At 37.5% G+C, this 21,203-nt stretch overlaps 1 protein-coding gene across 2 annotated transcripts in view; it reads right to left on the bottom strand.

The window, feature by feature from the left end:
* The window catches only part of RSPO2 (R-spondin 2), a 141,272-nt gene that overhangs the window by 38,178 nt on the left and 81,891 nt on the right, over positions 1-21,203 (bottom strand). For both annotated transcript variants that reach the window (XM_045560908.1, XM_045560909.1), the window contains exons 4-5: positions 14,022-14,165; positions 11,853-12,041 (exon numbers count right to left, since the gene is read on the bottom strand). In XM_045560908.1, coding sequence (XP_045416864.1) covers positions 11,853-12,041; positions 14,022-14,165 — 333 coding nt within the window. The remainder of the gene's footprint in view (positions 1-11,852; positions 12,042-14,021; positions 14,166-21,203) is intronic.

Raw genomic sequence — 21,203 nt, 5'->3', positions numbered from 1 at the left:
ACTATTTTGAGAGGAAACACTGCAAAAATAAAAGCCTGATCACTATAGAGGTTACACACAATGACATAAAAAAATCCTAATTGCATTACCTCTGAGGAATTCCTAGTGATTACTATGGGTTGAAAGACAAAGAGGCTGTTTGGGAGAAAAAGCTCTAGGTTTGATGTCTAAGCTGGAACTAAGCTTTGTCTTTACCACCTACCATTATCACAGGGAATTCACTCAGCCTCTTGACACCCTAGCTTCCAACATAGAAAGGAAGGAATGAAATGAGTACATCTTAAAGTTTTATTTTATAGGAAGACAGGCTCTTTTTACAAAGGAAACTCATGCATACCAGAATGTCCAACATGTCAAAGAGAAAAAAAAAATAAAGCTGCCTTGTTCAACCCAGGTGGAGGGGCCAGATCCCTATGTGCCAGGCCTCTCCCCAAGCTCTGAGAAAAACCCATACACCATGATATCCCACACAGAATCGAGTCTTATCATCCTTGAATCTAGATCTCCAATTTCCTTCCCTTTTGTGAGTCTCACCCTCTCCTTAAGATTTCATTGTTGATATACAATGGGTTTAAGGAATTGCATTTCCAAAGCAAAAACGTCTTTGGGTATAGACAGAAAGGCAACACAGATCACCGAATTTGTTATACCTCTGTACCCACATTTCTAACGTTAAGCTCATGACATTCCTATGACTTGGGTAGCTATTTTACCTGTTATACACTATATATCATGTCCTACCCATGCTTTAACTTCTTATTGAATAGTCACATACTCAAGCTTGAGGTTTGTAAACGAATCACCACAAACAGGCAGAGACTTCCTCTTCCCTGTGATAATTCTTCATCAACTCAAATTCTTCTGGCAATGGCCAATCCCAGAGACTCAACTTGGTAGCCAACTCTTACAGATTTTGAATGACCTCCTGAGTTCATTCCTTCTCCTTATTTGTACTCCTTTTGCCCAAATGTTTTGCCCTTTTGCTCCCTGACATATTATTTCAACAGACTATCCATATTTACATAAGTATTAGACTATACAAATCCCATATCACACATCCCATTTCATACTTTTTTGCTCAATCCATCTTCACTCTTTGCTTCTTACCCCTTTTCACTTATTCAGTCCTCCCATGATTCCAGGTCTGTATTCTGAAGTCTCACCTCCACAAGCCACTGTTAACCTTTCATAGTCATCTTACAACCTTCATCCCTCTCAACCTTTGAGGCTTGCTCTATACTAGGCCCCTGTGCTAATCAGGACACTCAATGGCTGTTCCCACCAATTTTAGAACTTAGTGTTGTTTCAATTTTGCCACCTAGATGACGCTACAAATGAGATGAAACAGATTTGGCTTTGTACATGATGACACATGTGTTAGCTGGAATGCAAATTAACTTTTACTCCCTCTGCCCAACAGAAGTTACAGCAATATTCTGGGTAAAAGGAATAAAAAGCCTCAAGTAGAGTAGGGACAATAGAAAATACGGTGAATAGACAGCTGAGGTACAGGACTGTGTGAGTAGTTATTTTTTAAAAAATACACTTTCTGATGCCTCTGTGCAAGGCAAGGTATAAATGATGTTATTTAATCCTTGTAACAACCCTATGAAGCAGGCATCTGTCACTATCCCCGTAACATAGATGCTGACCCTGAAGCTTAGATTAAGTAAACCTCTCCAGTTTGCACACTTTCAGGTGGCCAAGCAAAGATTTAAGTCCTGATCTGAATGTGGGGAAGAGATTCAAAGACAGGGCTGAGGGCCTGGGTAATGGAAGGCTAGTGACAACTTTGGAAGTGTGGCCACCCCAGGAAAATGAGGTTTCAGGAAGAGTTTAGCTATGCTTAGCTGTGCATGCTGGCGGGACATCTAGGGAGAGATGCCCACCAGTGGATGAATCTGTGGGACTGAGCTTAAGAAGGAAGATTCTCATCTGAATGATAGTTGAAGGCGTGAGGTAGGCTGAAATCAACGCAGAGTGAAGAGGCCAGAGTAAGCCAGCTATGGGAAGGATGGAAAATACCGTATAACAAAAGAATTACAACAAAATGTAGCTGAATAATAAGAACTCATCCATTTGCACACATGTTTCTCTACTAATCACAGCAATCTTATTCCACATCATCCCCCTTTCACACATGGCTAAACTTTGGGAAATTAGGTAACCATGTCATTCAGCCAATAAGTGGCTAGGACCAGCATATACCAAATTTAAAACTCTATTTAAATTTCCATTCTGTTTTTTCCAACATACAAACATTCACCTTCTTGGAAGGTGCGAGATAGAAGCTAGATGACCACTTGTCAGAGATGTCCAAGGTGGCAGGAAGAGTCATGAGCAGAACGGGTTAAAGGATTAGAATGAGGAATAAATACATGGCACATTGCTTCCCATCCTGTGCCACAAATGCTGCATATTGATTAACTACACGGTTTTCTCCTGAACCCAGCACTTAACTCAGAATCCTTCTCAACCCAAGGTTCCAGGCAGCTGCTAGTACCTGACATGCTAGAATAAAACCTATCTTAGATTTTATAATTGAAATTGGGCCTTGCAGAAACATTTTCATCCTCGTCCTGAATAATATTTGATTTGTGTACTTTAAATTTTCGAAGTACTGCAAGCTGGTAAGGGAAGCCCATTAGGAGGTTAACATGGCAAGCTAGAAAATAGGGACTAATACATCCAAGGATCTTGGTAAATGGCAAATGAAAGTAGTAGTTAGAAACAAATATAGTTCACTTAGGGTGAAAGCAGAATGTGCCTAGATTTTTTCTTAAAAAAAAAAAAAAACCAGAAAAAACTGCACAAATACAAACTAGGGAATGCCTGGCTTAGAAAATTGGCAGAAAGAGATAAAAGGGTCACAGTGGCTTGTAAGCCAAGGCAAAATCCTGCACTCTTTAGAAAAGCAAGCATAACAGAAAAATGCATAAACATCAGAACCCATAAGTGTTTTCTGGTAATTCTCCCATTAAACTCAGGCTGCTCAACACTCTGCCCCAAATCTGGGAGGCAGAGTTGAGCCTCTTACTTTCACCTGATTCAGTCACTTACATCTTCGATCAGCTTTCTACTAACATACCTCCACACTCAGAAGTCCCCTGTGCTCTCCAAGTGTACAAGGAGAAATTAAAAACTTTTGCTCTCCATGGACATGCTTCACAGTCAGGCTGCACTTTATATCATTTGCAATGGGCTTCTGCAACTGCCATTCAAAACACCAAGCTTTAACAGGCTCATTCGCACACCCCCCTCAGATGCATGAAGCACATTTTGGTGTCTACACCACTCCTCAAAATGTCCTGTCTAAAATGATCTCCCCCTTTTGAAACATGCTTTCTACCCACCCCTCCTAATATAAGTTTTGCTTTTAAGGAAACATTCCCTGGACACTACTGTTAAAAATGATACTTTTCCCCCATATCAGAGCTTATAACAATACTTAACGTTTAAAAACTGAACTTTGCTTCTCTTGTTAGTTTGTGATGTGCATTTTCTTCGTCCCTAACTTGACTATAAAATCTTATTTGTACCACTTCCCCCTCCCAACTTTTACATTTCTTTAGCATAGTAAGTAATGTATATTTCAACAATTGATTTGATGAACCTACAAACATTGCAATAGAAACATCACAGATTGCTTGAAATCCCAGCTCCAACACTGGATTATCTTGGGGAAGTAGGTTCAAAGGAGAAATGAGAAGGCACCTTGTAACATATTTCAATAAAGTCAATTCAACTCAGTAAGCATTCACTCAAAATCCACTTGGTTCTCGCATAACAAATAGTTTTGACACAGATTAAGGTGGTCAAAGGACAATCTTGGAGAAGAAACAGAATCAGAAAGGGTTATCTAAAATATTAGTGCAGGGATTGAAATAATTATCAGAAATAACTCTGCATCTACATATATAACTCCTGATCTTATTTAAGGATATCTTACTATCTAGAAATCATGTTTATTGACAAGTTTGAAGGGTAACTATCCCCCGCCATGACAATAAATCTGCATGCTTTGTTAGATTCTCCAGATGCTATAAAGTTCCAGATGTATTCGTTATTCACTAGAAGAACCTACTGGATGATTCCAGTCAAAAATAACTGGTAAGTTAAAAAGTCCTGATTTTGTATTCCTCACGCTTCTATTGAGTCACATTCAATTCATAATTATACCTTCCACTTTCATTCAGGCATTAACACCAAGCTGTCTTCTGCCTTTTGGAAACCTGGATGGGACACGGATATTATTGAAGACATTTTTCACCATCCCACCCATTCCCCTGGATGTGATTCCTCATTTGAGAAATCTGTTTAATTCTGCAGAAATCTGTTTAGTGTTTGTCTCCCTGTGGAGCTAGAATATTTTCTGTGAGAATTATTATTCATTTCCTCAATTCTATGATTAATGTAAGTCCTACCTCTTTTCCCACCGCCTAAGTACATAATTTAATGTGTCTAAAAATGGAATGAGTATTTGTGTGTATATGTAGTGTGTGTATATGCATAGATGTACTGTATATGTATACATACATGTGATTTTTCCCTCTAAAAGCTATTATCAATATATTTTATCATCATTTATTTTAAATCAATATTGAAAGAACTACATCTACTTTTCCCCTTTACCTGAGGGCAAACCTAAAGTCAAATTTTTGGCTGAATTATTTCAACCAACATGGATTCATATGTCCTATTTTCTTTATCAGTCCTGAGCTCTCATTCTAATTTAAGTTTTTCCTAGTTTTGATCTTTTCTATGTTTTGGTTTTGTTTTACCATGTTAGCATATATCCTATTATGCTGTCACCAATTCCTTTGAGTAATGGTCAGGATTTAAGGGCAGAGCATCAATTATTAAATGTCTCTTGACAAGTTCAAATATTTTATGCCTAGTTTCTAAGGTCCTCACATACAAGAAAATATTAACACAGAGAAATATTAGGTCTAAGTGTCACATAAACAGGACAGTTGCAAAGCCAAAGCAACTGCCTTTACCTTTTTAGGTTAAATTAATTACAAAAATGTTTGCCACCTCTCTGTTACACAAAATAATTTTTATCATCTTAACCACTTCTGTGTGATGACAGCATGAATCATGCTGCGATTCTTGTAAAACTCTGTCATTCTTTCCAATGTTCTTTCTGCCTTCCGATCCTGGAGGATATCCACGAGTACAGCTCTAGGTCAATCCAGTAGCTGCAGAAGTATTACAGGAAATCTAAATGAGCAAACCGCCTGCTCTCTTTTTATCAACACCATTTAAAGATCCCCAAGAGGTGTCTGATGAGGAGACTAAGTTGTTCTAAGGAATACCAGGGGATTTACTTAGGACGTTCTTGTAAGGGAAAAAAAGTGTCCTGTAAGTTGGGGGTGGAGGGTGGAATCTACCACTGACACCATGTGTGTCCTATTAAAGTTGTTTTTATTTTGGAGTGTTGTAAAAATTGTTTTATATATTTTATATTAAGATCAGAGTAGCTTAACTGCTGTGTAAAATTCATAAAAGAAAGACCCTTTTGGAATTTTCCTGTTTTTGCCTTGTTACACATAGAACTCCAGCCCTTCGGTGGCATGTGCAGTTGAGAAATTCTTTTTACAAGTACCCATAAAAGAGACTAGTACATGCTGCCTCAGACAATAATGAGGTGGGCCCAGTAGAGATTCCAGACGGGAAGCTGTAGAGAAAGGCACAAAGGTGTGGCTTGTGTCACTAGCTCACTCCCTCCCTGTGCCCTCTAGGAAGCATGGCTAGCACCAGGACAGGCTGAAAATGGAAAAAGAAGTTGCCTTATATCCACTCCTTCAGGGGCCATTAGCCTCTGCATCATGAGTGCTTTGTGCCCCCTTAGACGTTTACGTCTGTATGTCTGTGTCTGAGCTCAAGACTACCCTCGGTTTGGAGCCCACTCTTCTGCTCCCCCACTTCCTCAGACCCTCACCGCCCTATATGTGAAAATTCCTAAATCTGAAAGCAATCAATGCTTGAGGGGAAAAAAAAAAAAAAACCTGCCACTACCACTAACAGGTGCCAATGGTTATCCTCTGCCTACTTTCCAGGAAAAAAGTAAAAAAAAATTAAAAAGCAGGGGTGGGGGAGCTGGGGAGGGAGCAGATACTTCAAGATACTGTGAAGACTCCTGAAGCAGGAATGTCAGATGCTTTGTCTATGGAGAGAAATGTTTAGAAGCAAATGGATCTTTGTTAAACAACTTTATGTAATAATTATACATTAACATTTAAAAAGTAACTACTTATGGGTAACCCTCCCAGTTTATAATCACTAAAAAGATAAACATTACAATTAGCTTCCATGAATCCAGAGTACCTGGAAAATAGCATTATCTGCTTAATTTAAAATAGACTAACTCAAATTATTAAATTTTCAAAAAATATATAATAAAGGTTTCAGTATCGCAAACTGAAGAGCAACAAGAATTTCCCTTTAGACGCTCTCATCTTCATATAAAAATTTTAATATCGACATTCCTGACAAACTTCAAAAAAAAAAAAAAAAAAAGATTCTCTCTTATCCTCTCTTCCAAACTACACTTGAGGTTGGCATGTATAAAAGCAGACTGCATAAATTGCTACTCAAATGTAAACAAAATGTAGAAAAACAAAGAACATATGTCCAAAGCCTATTTTCTTGACCCTATCCTACTGAAAATATGCCTATTTCCTGCTCTCCGTTTAATCCATCACAATCTACAACCATCCTTAGTTATATTCTCTAATACCTAGTCCACATGTTGCTGTCAGTTTATGTACAGAAAACATAGATTAGAGAAGTGTTATTACTATACCTTTTAAAAAGTAATGTTTGCAGAGATTAAGGTTCTAAGTTGCTAATTAATATTTTCTATTATTTCCTACCAAGTTAAAAGCCATTTGGGGGAGAAAAAAAGATAATGATCAAGTAACATCTCACAAGAAGAATATGCTCAAATTGAAATAGCATACAGTTGCAGATTTCGTATTTAAATTTTAGCACAGTACTAAGAAAATTTGACTGAAGAGTTTCAAGAACCACTATACCGGTTACTAACAACCATACTATGGCAAGGTGAGGCAGCCATGAGCAAGAGGGAAAAAGCTATTCCAGCCTATGTCAAAGCATCGCCTAAATTACTTTTAAGAGTCTGACTGCTGAAATGTGCCAGAAAGAAAACCATGCTGGGCACAGAGCCATCAGATGTGGGGCGGGGCTCAGATGATCCAGGGCTTCCTGTAGGCTGAGGAGCATGAGGAACCTGGGTGTGGCTCAGCACAAGGCAGCCCCCTCTAGAGGGCCACCTTTGAAAGACTAAAGGTGGAAAGAACAATCCTGAAGCCACATTTTGCCCCTACAAACTAAGGACCGATGACTCTAAAGCAGAAGAGGACCTTAACACCCACAGCTGAATCAAAGCCAAGCCCATGGCTCAATCCTCTGCACCACACAAGGACCGTTGGGGTACATTTCACTCGATATTCCAAACTGGAAGATGTCAGGAGGTGGCGGTGATGGAAAGGTATTATACATTTTTTTTTAAGTATTTGTAAGAGGCAAAAGTAAAATGGTATTTCTGCATGGAAGGAGAAATAGCTAAAAGTTGAGTATTTTGATGTTGGACAACCATGGCTTGTATCTTTGATCTTTATCATAAGGAACAAGGAAAAGGCACACAAAATCTTAGGTTTCCTGGGCAGCAAGAAGATGGTTCTACTCTTGGCTCTCCCACTAATAACTTGTTATGTATCACCTTGGACCAGTCAGAGCTGCCCTGGAGCTCAGTTCGTTCCGCTTCCCTAAAATATGGGGGAGAATCAAGGATATTCACACACACACACACACACAAAAATTCCCTTAGATCTTCAAAATATCTCCATCTTTCAGACCTCTGATCAAATGTTACTTCCTGACCACCCTACATAACAGTATACCCCCAAACCATTCACTAGCTCCCTAGCCTTTATTTTTTTCACAGCCCTTGTAGCCACATGAAATTGTTCACACTCATTTACTTATTTTTGCAGTTATCTCTGCTAGAAAAAACTCTATAAGGATTCCTTGAACAATCCCATGCCTAGAGCAATGATTGGTATGTACAATGCTCAACAAATATCTGATGGAATAAATTAAAATTAGCTGTCATGGAAATTGACAAAACAACAAGGCATCCCATACAGATAGGACAGAATATTTCAGGTTGAGGTTGTGATGTTGGTCAATCCTGTGAAAGAGTGGAAGATTATAGCCACCTACAGATAACATTTTTCCCCCCTACGTGAGCATCCTCCAATATCATACACCTTGGCAACCACAATTTTGTTCTTCCACTTATGTCATTTAAATATGATAATAGCATGTTTATATTTTTCTATTAAGATATTGCTGAACATACAACATGGCCCAGACTTGAAATTCTTTCCATTTAAAGTTTCAGGTTATAATAGAATAAATTAGTCCCAACAGGATTCATTTTACTAATTAGTATACTCAGGGAGGGGGCAAGGGGAACGGAGACAGTTATATATTTGCAATGAGTACAAGCCTTCATTTTTAAGTAGTTCACTCATATTTTCACTTGTTTCCTAACACTCACTGTCTAATATTTTTTTCTGTCACTCATTATCCATCTTTTTTCCCCCATGGTCTTTTATGCTCCCTTTTTTTTCTCTTTTCACATTCTCTATACCTTCTGCCATATTGGCAGCTAAACTATAGGTCATATGCAGATTTAAGAAGAATCTTGTTTAGCCTTTGAAGTTTGACTACCCAAGCAGAGTCCTTTCTGAAGTAGAAGTTTGGAAGCTGCTGATGTATAAGGCTTAGCAAATGCACCGTGCAGCTACAGGGAAAGCGTTCAGATCTTTGGTTGTGAAGCTATGCTCTTGGGCTTCCAAATCTCTTCCCTCATTCTTCGCATGACAACCATAGAACCTGCCCACATCTTTTGGCAATTAATCCTAGAATTATAGGATTTTAGAACTAGACTGGACCCCAGAGATCACCTGCCCCAATACCCTCAATTTTACAAATGAGGAAATGGAGCCAAGAGAGGTTAAGTGACTTGCCAGGGTCACCAAATTAACGAGTTGACAGGATACAGAGACCTAGACATCAGATCACCAGATCAGCCCCTGAAAAATAAGTGTTGGAAAAGTCCAAGAAACCTGACAGGTTACGTCATCAATACTGAAAGAAAAGGTAACTGATCTATAAAAGAAAATTTTGGGAATGGACACCGAGTACTTCAAATGTAAATCAATTCACTACTTAGGGTATTTCTAGATATTCTTTGATTTTTTTAAAAGCAAATAAGCATATGGAAGTTAAAGAAAAAACAGGCTAGAGCATTTACTATTTTGGGTTTTTTTTTTAACCCTTACAGCCATTTACTTTTTAATATGTAATAGTTTCCAATGTAATATCTTATACACTAGTGACTATTCCATTACACTGACCTCTAACTTATGCCTCTCAGTAATCGAAAGCAGCTGATTTTAATGTGCTGCTGCCTTAGTGTGAGGGCGGTTAAGGCTGCGTTTGTGCGCAATCAGGTTAAGGTTGGCTCCAACAGGAGAAAAATCCATACATATGTTGAAAAGATCTAAAAAATGCCTGTATTCCCAACCTGATTACGACTTACATTTTTGCATGGTTTGTCAAACCAGATCACTGAAATCAAATCAAGATGTAAGAAGGGATTTAAAGTGGTTTTCTTCTCCATTCTTCCATTAATCACCGTGACCTACTGAAGAAAGGAACTTTTCCCTCTCTCACCTGAGGCAAGGTGGAATACTCTACCGGAAGCTATGCCAGTTTTTATCAATTGGTGCTCAAGTTACAAAACCGATTTTCTAGTTTTCATTTCTTTGTAAACAGAAGTTATTTTGTTGCAGAATAATTTTAGCGTTTCTATCAACATTATATTTTAATTTTTTGAACAAACAAAACATTTCAATATAACTTTGAAAACCTGCTGAATTTAGAGGCTATATAAAAACTAATTTTACTAAACTGAAAATGTAGATACAAGGATTAGAGCGATAGCTATTCTTTCCTAATAAATAAACCTTGGTAAAACCTAAATACAAATTAAATCAGAGCCTATTACTGGTTTACTTGTCAAAAAGAAAATATTAGCAGATTATACATAAGCATTTGTTTTGGCATAATTTAAATTGCTGACAGTCTCGGGTTATATTCCATTAAGACAGTGTACTCTTGTTGGTAACATAAAAAATACAAATGCAATAAACATTATGGTTAACAATCTAGCTGTTATCTGGAAAATTCTCAAGCAAGACTGGGGCTAAGTCAGAATAAAGAGAATTGGAGGGCAGGGAAATGTGTTGGCTCTTGTTACACATGAGCATGTTTGTTACAGGGGCATTTTTGGTTTAATTTTTGCTATTAACGTAAACCACAATTGGGGGACCACGTTGCTGGAAGAGGAATGGGGGGAGGGGCTAGTTATATAAACAATATACAACAAAGAAAGTCTTTATTTTCAATACCTGAATACATCAGGTTTGTTTTTAGGCAGAAGGTTGCAGGTTAAATGCTCTCAGCTATCCAAGACGTGGCTTATTAGTTTTGTAAGAAAATATTTTCATATATTTTGACTGAAAAATACCCAGTTTAAGTGAACAAAACCATCCTTGTTAGTGAAAAGCAGACCCAAAAAAACTTTGTTTCAAAGACCCAGTAAGGAAAAGCAAAACTAATTCAAGAGGAAAAGCTGCTTTCCTAATAGTAGCTTCTGAATCTGGATCTAATAGTTCTCAAAGGCCAACTGGAGTCTTCAAGTCTTAAAAGTTTTGTCTTTCTCCATGGATCGTAGAGATTCTCTATGAGGCAGCATAATACAGACATAAACCCATTTTAAGCAGATATATATTCTCTTTCTAGGCGATAGAGCCATTAAGCTGAAAAGCTTTGCCCCGACAGAAAGAATGAAGGCAAAAAAAAGTTCTGATTATTTTATAGGGCAGTTTTCCAAACATAACTTTCCTTTTTGCATTTTCTGTTTTGTGCACTAGAAAATCCCAGCTTCATCACTGGCAATGTAAAATCTGCTAGTGATACGATAAATGGTAGCGAGTGATCACTGCTTTCAGTGGCATGGTGACAGTGCTAAGAATTGCATTTCAAAGTACTAATTCAGCTTCAGCCAGCACCTTAGCTGTGGTACCCTTCTTCTAATCCTGTTATTACAGAATAATTACTGCAAATCAACACAATTACTACGAAGATTTGAATAAACACACACATACCAGTAGCTGTTTTCTGCAAATTATTATCAAAACAAAGAGAAACGGCTAATTGTGGTAACATTAAGACAACGTTTATTCCTCCCAATGTTTGGGCAAGTTTATTTTAAGTTGTCATCTTCAATTAGTAAGGGTGCAGATGATTTCAGATTCCATAAACCTTTCTAATCTAAACTCTTCTCAACTGAAAGTTGGCTGCTCCCCTGACAGCAACATCTGCAAAGGCCTGATTTCATAAGAACCCACTTTTATGATATGTTTGCAAAAAAAAAAAAAAAAAAAAAAAAAAAAAACCAAAAACAAAACAACCCCACACTTCTAGAAATCTCATTTTATAAAGCTCATTTGTCATGTGGTCTTCTAAATTATTTTTAAAGTATCATGAAAGTAAATGCAATATTCACTTTATATTCTGCACAACTTAAGCATTTGTTTCTAAATAAGTAACAACAGAATTTTATCCCCTCAACAATGTTATTATCAGGTTTTCTTCGCAGACAAATACTTTCTATTGGGAGGGAGGATGCTGAGGGAGGGGAAAAATTCAGAAAGCACACAGCACACAGTAGCAATTATATTCAAACCTACCTCCTGGGCAGTGCCGCATGGTCATCTTACATCTCCTGGATTCAGCAATGGTTGGACATGGTATTGTGTCTTTTGCTGGCTTTTTAACAATTTGCCGTGTTCTGGTTTCCAGACCCCATTTAAATCCACATGTGCGATTATTTCTGCTACATGTTCCCCATTCGCTCCAATGACCGACTTCACATCCTTCTAATAAAGATTAAAAAAAAAAAAAAACCACAAACACAGATAACAATTTGGTATCCATTTGCTCCACTGTCATCAGATTTATATAGCAGTGTTTCTCCACTCCCCCTACTTTTAAATATGAGAAAGTAGTACAGCCCACAAAGACCTATACTTATCTTTTGGGAACTGTAATTCTTTGAACCATAGGATACTTGCATCTACAACAGACAAATGTCTCACAAGGAATTAAAAAGCTGTTACTTTCAATTTATCTTAGTTCATTTTTTTGAAGGATGCTACTGGTCAATTCTAATGACACTGAAATGTATAATCTTTAAAAGATTTAAAAGGTAAAAACCTAAATTAGAAGACACTATTTTATACTATGACAGAAGACAAAAATTTTAATTAATTCTGAATGTCCCCCAATTGAAATAAACAAAAATGTTTTATTTTGGAAATGCTTGATAAAAAAGGTGGGAAACTTGTTTTGCATTTTCTGATACCACATTGGTTAACTGCTCTATGCTTTCAACAGGTGTCTGGAAACCACAGTATGTATTTCTTATTCTCTATATACTGGTGTTGTGCATTACTACAGTTTGAAAAGTAAACAAACATGATCAGATATTTGAAAACGTATGTTTTTCCTAGATATGTAAAAGCTTTTAGCATCTCCTTTGGTAAGTACATAATAGTGGAAAAGTAAGCTACCCCCCAACCCCTGGGGAGGTGGAAGAGGGAAGAAAAGGATAAAGATATGCCAAGTTAAACTTCCTCTTCAACTTCACCATCAAAAAAAGCCCTTTCACAATAGTGGATAAAGACTCAAACCCCGAGTCCACATGCACTTAATATTTCAGCTTTCTACACTTCAGCAGGCATCATAGCTCTTCTTAGATTTTTTTCAAAGCCATTTCAGACTTTTATTTGGGGGAATGTATAGGACTCTATTTGTAATATGTTTATGGTTAAGGATTTCACCAGCATTTCCATTGACCATTTGTAATAGGTGTGAGTCTTGTCTCTCAAAAGAAAATTCTGCATTCTGAATATGCTCTTCTAGTGACTATTTTTAATAGAGTGTCACCTATATGGATGTACTAACTCACATAAATGGGAACATAAGTGTACTATTTCAGCAATATTTCAATAGAAAAAAGGTCAACTTTTAAGCCTCTGTTTCAAGGGATGAAAAGTCTAATTTATAACAGAGCTCTGTTGTATATCATATCAAATATATAATATCACATAAAACTCAGGGCAGGGGAAGGGGGACATGTCATTACACTTATGAATTAGATTCAGGCATTCATCAAAATGTGCCCACTGACAGATCTTTATCTTTTAATCCGGGGTATAAAAATGCCAAAGCATTTTACAAACACTCAGAAGAACATTTATAAAATGTGTATTTCTAATTATTTTTTTCACAAATAACATATATGTGTATATTATGCATGCATTCTAGGTATCTAAATATAACAAAATTGTTTTAATGTACTTTGCAACATGCAGTCAATCATCAAAAAAAGATACTTGGTACAAAAAATTTCTTTTCAATTGATTTTTTTTGTTTGTTTTACATGAATGGCCAAGAAAGCAGCTCCAAATTCATATAAATAGCAAAAGCAATAAAGTAGGTAACCAACATGGTACTGCTTGAGAAATTTTTCTCTCTAAACAAAGTGTTTTTCTCTAAGAGTTAGTAATTTATTAGATAAGAAATGGATGAACTACACAGATGATAAAAAACCTTTATCAACAAGTAAATAGGTTAACCCAGCAATTGGCACAACTAACAGATTTTGTAGCAAGATATATCAGACTATTCATTGTCATGATGCCTAAAGCATTCAGAAAATCAGCAAAGAACTTCATTTTCCGTTCTAACTAACACGAGAAGCAATTTGTTTTTAGGCTAAATATATTCAGCATGCACAGTTTCAAGAAACAGGTGTTAAAAGTTACAGTTTGAGAGTTCCATTAAGAAGTACTCACCCACACATTCCATGGTTTCATCTAATGGTGCAAAACCATCTGGACATTCGTCAAAGCAACGGCCTCTATGCAAATAAAAGCCTACTTTGCACTTGGTACAAAAGTCTTTGCTAAAGCAAGAATCACAGTTTTCTATTCTGCATCCTGAAAACAATTTTAAAGAGAAAAAGAGAAAGTTTCAGTCAAAGAAATTTACCTGTTTTGCGAATAAAAGTGTCACAAACTCACTGGTTAGCCCAGTTGAAATTCTCATGGTCAGAGAAATATTGTTCAACTCATTTGCTTCCTAATGCCATTTCATTCTAAATCATCCCTACCTCTTCCAACAGCTCACCACACTGATAAACTAAGAAAGAATGACAGCACGGGGCCCTGTGCAGTGTAAGACACTTTAGAAATGTTTGCAACTCCACATGGATTAAAACAAAACAAATTAAAAAGAAAAACAAAACACCCCCACTGCAAATGACATTGCTGCCAGGAAGGAAACCTGTTCTGTCCTTCAGAAGACCTGCAACGGGAAACACAATGGGAATACTAATCAGTGTATGCGGATAGTAAATGAGTTAGAAATTTTAATTTTGAAAACATTTTTAAATACATGGTCTATTATCTAGGCGGTCCCCAACCCTTTTGGCACCAGGGACTGGTTTCATGGAAGATAATTTTTCCACAGAGGGTGTACAGGTGGGAGAACCACGGGGAGATCGAGATCAGGCAGTGACGCACAGCTGGACTCCTAAACAAGCCACATAGCAGTCCCAGGCCACCGCCTGGGGTTGGGGACCCCGCAGATCTAGGGCACTGGTCAATGCTGGCATCTGCTTTCATCAGAAGGTGATTTGACTTGGGTGGGAGGGGGGAAGTTTAGGTCATTTTGACCTTTAATGTGCCAAAGGCTTTATATACATTTCCATTGAATCTTCACAACAGTCCTACAAGGTAGGTAGTAGAATCTCTATTTTGCAATTAACTAAGCTGAGACTAAGAGAAAGTCACATAGGCAGCAGTGGTTGAGTTGGTTCTCAAAGCCCCTAAAAACCATCTGCCTTTTATTTTTTTAAATTTTAAGTTTTTTTTTTATTTCAGAACATTATGGGGGTACAAATATTTTGGTTACATGGATTGCTTTTGTACTGCTTGAGACAAAGTTGTAAGTGTGCCCATCACCCAGATAGTGGACACTATAACCGTTAGGTATGATTTCACCCGTCCCCTTTCCTTCTGGCCTTTTAGATCCATTCTCTGTAACTCACTAACTGATGTCTGCTAGGAACAGTTTGTGAAACAGATGTGCTTTCAGGTCTACTCGATATGGGTTTGAATACCAGCTTTGTAACTTTGGACAACTGCATGCCTCTCTGAGCTTCTATTCCTTCCTATATAAGACAGGGATATCACTAACCTTACAAGGCTATGGGAGGGATTTGTAATATGTATAACTTGACTGGCTCATAATAGGTAGTCTGCAGATAAAAGCAACAGTGAATCAGAAATATGTATCTTTCCACTAAACCACATATATTACAACATGGGATAAAAAGAAGCCGTAATATAGGCTTGTAGTCTAGGCCAGATTCCCTGGTAGGCCAGTAACATTCGTGCCAGAGATCATTGGCATGCACACAGGTGAAAATAAATACACTCTAAACTACTCTTCAAGGAGAGGAAAGGAAAGAAGGTTGGAGGATTGGTAAATTGAAAGGTCAGGTTTTCAACAGATTATGGTACACTATTACTTGTAATAATAGTTTTTACTGATGGCAATTAACAGTATGTAAAGTGCTATGAAAACTTCATATCCTATTTATTCATTTAACAAGACTCGAAAACTATATTTGGTGCTTTAAGGATTCAGAAGAACTTTATACAGTTCCTGTAAGCAAAAAGATAATAAAGAGTAAAAAATGCAACCAAATTTTGGGTCTAAATAGGTTTCTATGTATTAAATTACCACCATGAAGTAGATAACTCAGCTTCTAAACTGTTACCAAATTTACAATTGAACGATGACCGTGGGTGGGTTAAAGTCCACAGAAAAATTACAACATTGCTCCTTTGGGAGGGAAGAAAAATGGTAGGCACGGAAGAACAGTTTATCACTCCATAGAAGGTTCATTTGTAGTCTTCAATGCTGTAACCTATATTTTAACAAAACAGTGGTCTATAGCTGGTCAGTAGCCTCTTAATCATGGTCAAAATACATGACCATTATGTCCGCAAATTGTTAGTTTTCTTGCTATATTAAAAAAAAAAAAAAACAAGCAGCCCTTTCTGCTATAGAGTTATTTTCCAAGAAATGATAAGCATTGCAAAGATAAAACAGAACTAAAGGGTGAAGAGAAAAAGCATTTATATATTTTTTTAAAAGAGCACTATACACTTCATAAATCAGCTGTTATCTATATAAGGTCTGATTTCTCTTTAAAATATGGCCTGCACCAATAAGCTTTTTGGCTAAAAAGTTATAGCAATAGGCATTTGGAATTAATTTTACAAGGTCCTTTGCTGATCTTTATTGTGACTTGTAGCTCCTTTTCCTCCTTTCATTCTATGCTCCTAATACCAGTTTACAGAACGTGAATTTCTGAAATACCTATCATTCTCTGTAAAGTCCCTCAGGACTTCTTCAGGCAAAAATTTGCTAGGAGAAAGCTTAATTATTTGTTCTGAAATTTAAGTAGAATATGAATATGATACCTTCAAATTGTAGAATTCTAAAGCCACTTAAAAGCACAAGGTGAATTATAAGTAATGAACCAGAAAAAGCTCTAAAGCCTATTGTTAAGTTTTAAAAAAAATGCCAGTTGCAAGATATATATGACACAATAAAGCCATATATGCATGTATGTGTTCACGGGTATGAAGTAGTTTAGAGAAGTTAATTTGGGGAGGTGATGGTAGAATTTTGAAATGTTAAAGATAATATTTCTGAATCATATAAATCTTTCATAATTGTAAAATGTTTATGTAATAAAAGTGTAACAGAAAAGGTTATTACAATATACATCTGTGACCTACTTAAATTGACCCGAAAAAGCCACTGTATTAACATTATGAAATAAGCCCTTTTGATTTAAACAGGCAAGAATAAATAAAAGACATATTATCCCACCCCAAAGTTTTTCAGATCTTGGGTTCATGAAAATATACCCTTACTTAATAATGATGAACCTGCTGTAACTTTCAAAATATACATTCATTTAACCATCTCTTGCCTTTGTTTTCATATGCTCAATGGTGCTTTTCTTTCACGCAAATCCTAAGGGAAAAAACCTAAAAATATTGTCTGTGCAATAAAGCATTTTTTAAAAAAGCTTTGCTTGGTGCCAAGTCCTAACACCTGAAGAAGCTCTGCTGGCCGCTCCTGGTCTCAGTCCCTCTTTGCCACGACATAAAACCTATGCAGGTGGCCCCTGCACTGACAGAAGGCATCTAATCCCAACACCTACTAACACAAGGCTTTTCACAGCCAGCAACTGCACAAGCCACCTACCCTGGAAAGTCTGCTTGACGTGCTTCGGCACCTAAAAACCTTTTCTCACCAGCTCCAAATCCAGCCGCAGCCCCCTAACTCTACTCAGCCTTTTCTCCAGGAAGTAACTATTCTGCTTCGGAAAAAACACTCCTTTAGGGATCTCATGGTCCTATACTTTCTCCGCTAGCCTGTAACCACTTCCCAAAAACTAATTAAGCTTGTTATCCTAATTTAATTGGGATTCATATCAACTCTATTAATTCAGTTTTTTTTTTACATAAAACATTCTCATTACAAATAAAAATTCAAAGCAATCCAGAAGGTTTAAAGAAAAATATAGAAATCTTCTTTCTCACCTAAATGGCATTATCAGGCCTACTCCCCAGAAATACTCACAGTATTAATAGTTTCATGCATATATTAATACTTCACAAAATCGCTATGTGAATCTTACAAATGAATGAGTGAAACACCAGTGCAATTAAAACACCAGTGCAATCATACAATAGATTGTTAAACCTTAGAAAACTTTATGCTGCATAAGAAAATAGGCATATCAAAATTTACTAAACATAGGCCTTTTCCATAAAAATATGAGCTTTAAGTCCTGGTTCAGAATAAAAGACTCTGGTTTAGCCAACTTACATGCTTCTAAATTACAGTGCCTCCTCAAAAATGTAATCCACCAAGTGAGGACTGCCAATATTGGTTTAAGTAAAATTACTGTCCAAGTGAAATAATGCCCAAATGCAGTCTGACAGGACCGTAATTTGCCAAAAAGGACTTACCCTGCCAAGAAATGGAAAAATAGGCTGAGTACCCTCTCTCCTATCCCCCCCCAGCACCCCATACAGGCTCTAATATAGAATTTCTCAAATGATACTATAGTCCAGCTCAACAGCTCATTCCAAACATTCCCCAAGAACCTAGTATGTGCCAGGGATTGTGCCAGACCCTCAGAACCTAAACCTTTAATATTCATTCCCTAACCTAGAGGTGCTAAGCCAAAGAGGGAGGCCACAAGAAACCAATGGAACATCACAACATAACAGAGCAGACATTAGAGGCATGTGCTGGGTACATTATAGACAGAAAAAAGCGACCCATTTCTGTTCTGCCATTAAAGTTTTCCTCATTCTTTTTAATCTGTGAATTCCCCACTCCTAACAGTTCTAGACACATAGTGGAGTTTCAATGTTTGCCAAGTTGAACAAACATGAATGCCATTTAAAAACTTAATTTCTTTAATATTTGAATGCTTAGTGTGAAATCAACTGCACATGCATTGTAAGTATTTCTTTTTTTTTTTAATTTCAGCTTATTATGGGAGTACAAAAGCTCAGGTTATATATATTGCCCGTGTCCCGCCCATCTCCCTGAATCAGAGCCTCAAGCGTGTCCATTCCCCAGACAGTGCACCTGGCATTCACCATGTAGTCATACCTCCATCCCCTCCCCACACCCCCCACTTCCCCGAGTCAGCACCTTCAAACATGACCATTCCCCAGATGGTGCGCAACGCACTCATCATGTAGGCATACACCCATCCCCTCCCCCAACCCCCCACCACCACCCCACCCCTGCCTCAGTCTGATATCTAGTTGGTATCATTCCCCAATGTGCATTTAGGTGATGATCAGGGAAACCAATTTTCTGGTGAGTACATGTGATGCTTGCTTTTCCATTCTTGGGATACTTCACTTAATAGAATGGGTTCCAACTCTCTCCAGGAGAACCAAAGAGATGTCGTATCACCATTATTTCTTATAGCTGAGTAATACTCCATGGTATACATATACCACAATTTACTAATCCATTCGTGAATTGATGGGCATTTGGGTTGTTTCCACATCTTTGCAATTGTGAATTGTGCTGCTATAAACATTCGGGTGCAGGTGTCTTTTTTATAGAATGACTTTTGTTCTTCTGGGTAGATACCCAATAATGGGATTGCTGGATCGAATGGTAGGTCTACTTGAATCTGTTTAAGGTATCTCCATATTGTTTTCCACAGGGGTTGCACTAGTTTACAGTCCCACCAGGAGTGTATGAGAGTTCCTGTCTCTCCGCATCCACACCAACATTGTAAGTATTTCTAATATTAAAAAAGCCATATTTGCCATAGAGAACTGCAAATCATACTGGAAGAAGCAACAGTTATACACCTGAAAACAATTATACTAGAGAATGTAAATATCAAAGGCAAGTAGGTGATATCTGCAATGGAAGTTGGAATCTCAGACAAGCAAATTCGAGAGAGGCAGGAGAAGCAGAGTCCTGGCACCAGTGGCTACAGTCATACGGCGCTGGAGAAAATTCACCTGATATACAACGGGCCCAGTGAAGAGTGGCTTAGAGGTGGAGTTGGTGGCGATGGTTACCTGGGCTTAGAAATTGTGAGTGAAGTTTTTAAGTTATTTGTACTTTGTGTGATTTAAGTATTTAAGTAACAATTAAAATGAATAAAAATGAAGCTAGGTTCAAGATTACAGGCTTGTTCTGACTAGCAGTGAGTGGTCCCCATAGATTGCTGAGCATGAAAGTAACGTGACCAAAACGGTCCCTTGTTTCCTCATTTAGACTGGCAAAAGTTCCTAGGGGCCAGGTGTTCTAGTGGATAGATACCTGGAAGCACAGATGAAAAAAGCAAGGTTCCCACACCTCTCAGGATCTTCATCTACTGTAGGGAAAAATCCCCAGGCAGGCAATTAGGTAATAATTACCTACTCTAAACCAGAAAGTATGAGTGAGCTATGCAGTGTGTATTTTCAGAAAGTTAACCTTCCTGAAAGCAAGAAGAGAGAAGTTGGGAAAGCCATGGAGAGACCAGACATTCTCAGTGGAAACAGTAATGGGGAAAGAAGTTACAATGAATCAATAGCATCAACAGACTGAGTGGAGGGGGAGAAGACAAAAAACTGAGAGAAGCCAAAGATCAACACAATTATCCCCTCTTCCTTTGGTCCCACAGCGCTCTCAGGGCACTTGACATTCTGAGAAAGTTTGTTTTGTTTATCTTCCCAGCTAAATCTAGATGACAAGAACCATCTATTGATTATCTCAGCATGGCCAATCATATAAACAAGAAAAATTAAGAGATGGAAAAAAAAAAATCAACCTTTGTTAAATTCAACTGTGAAAATGGAATTGTATATATCACAAACAATTAAAGAAAGGGAAGAAGTCAGTGAAGCATTTGTTGAGGTTTTAGGATTTAATATTTCATATTTACAATTAAACTATTTGAGTGATGATGCAGAACCAGCATTACTATGACCTCGAACACACACACCAAGGAATCTATTTTCTAGTATTTCTTGATGTCATCATGGCTGTGGGCTTCGACTGCCTTAGCATACCATGAAAATCTCTGACTGCGTACTGATCTTCAGCTGCTGTTTCAAACCAGCATCTCTGTTCAGAGGGTGGCAGTCATGACACCTAGGCATCAGGTTGCAGTTGCAAGGATCAAAGAGCATCAAGCCAACCCCTGGACACTCCTAGAGTTTTCTCTCCTACTTGTATGCTAAAATTTGAACAGAAATTAAAAGGGACAGGTTGTTTAAAAAAACATTCAAAATTAGATTTTTAGCAATTTTTCACATGGAAACTACTAGACTGTGAAACTGAAGATGAGGTTTTAAAAAATTGGTTAAGTATTTTTAGGCTTCTCTAACAACTTCAAATACTACTGTTAAACATTC

This window comes from Lemur catta, chromosome 9, assembly GCF_020740605.2.
Source record: "Lemur catta isolate mLemCat1 chromosome 9, mLemCat1.pri, whole genome shotgun sequence".
NCBI lineage: Eukaryota > Metazoa > Chordata > Mammalia > Primates > Lemuridae > Lemur > Lemur catta.
Note: the sequence above shows the minus strand (reverse complement) of the source record. Positions and strands in the feature narration are given on the sequence as shown.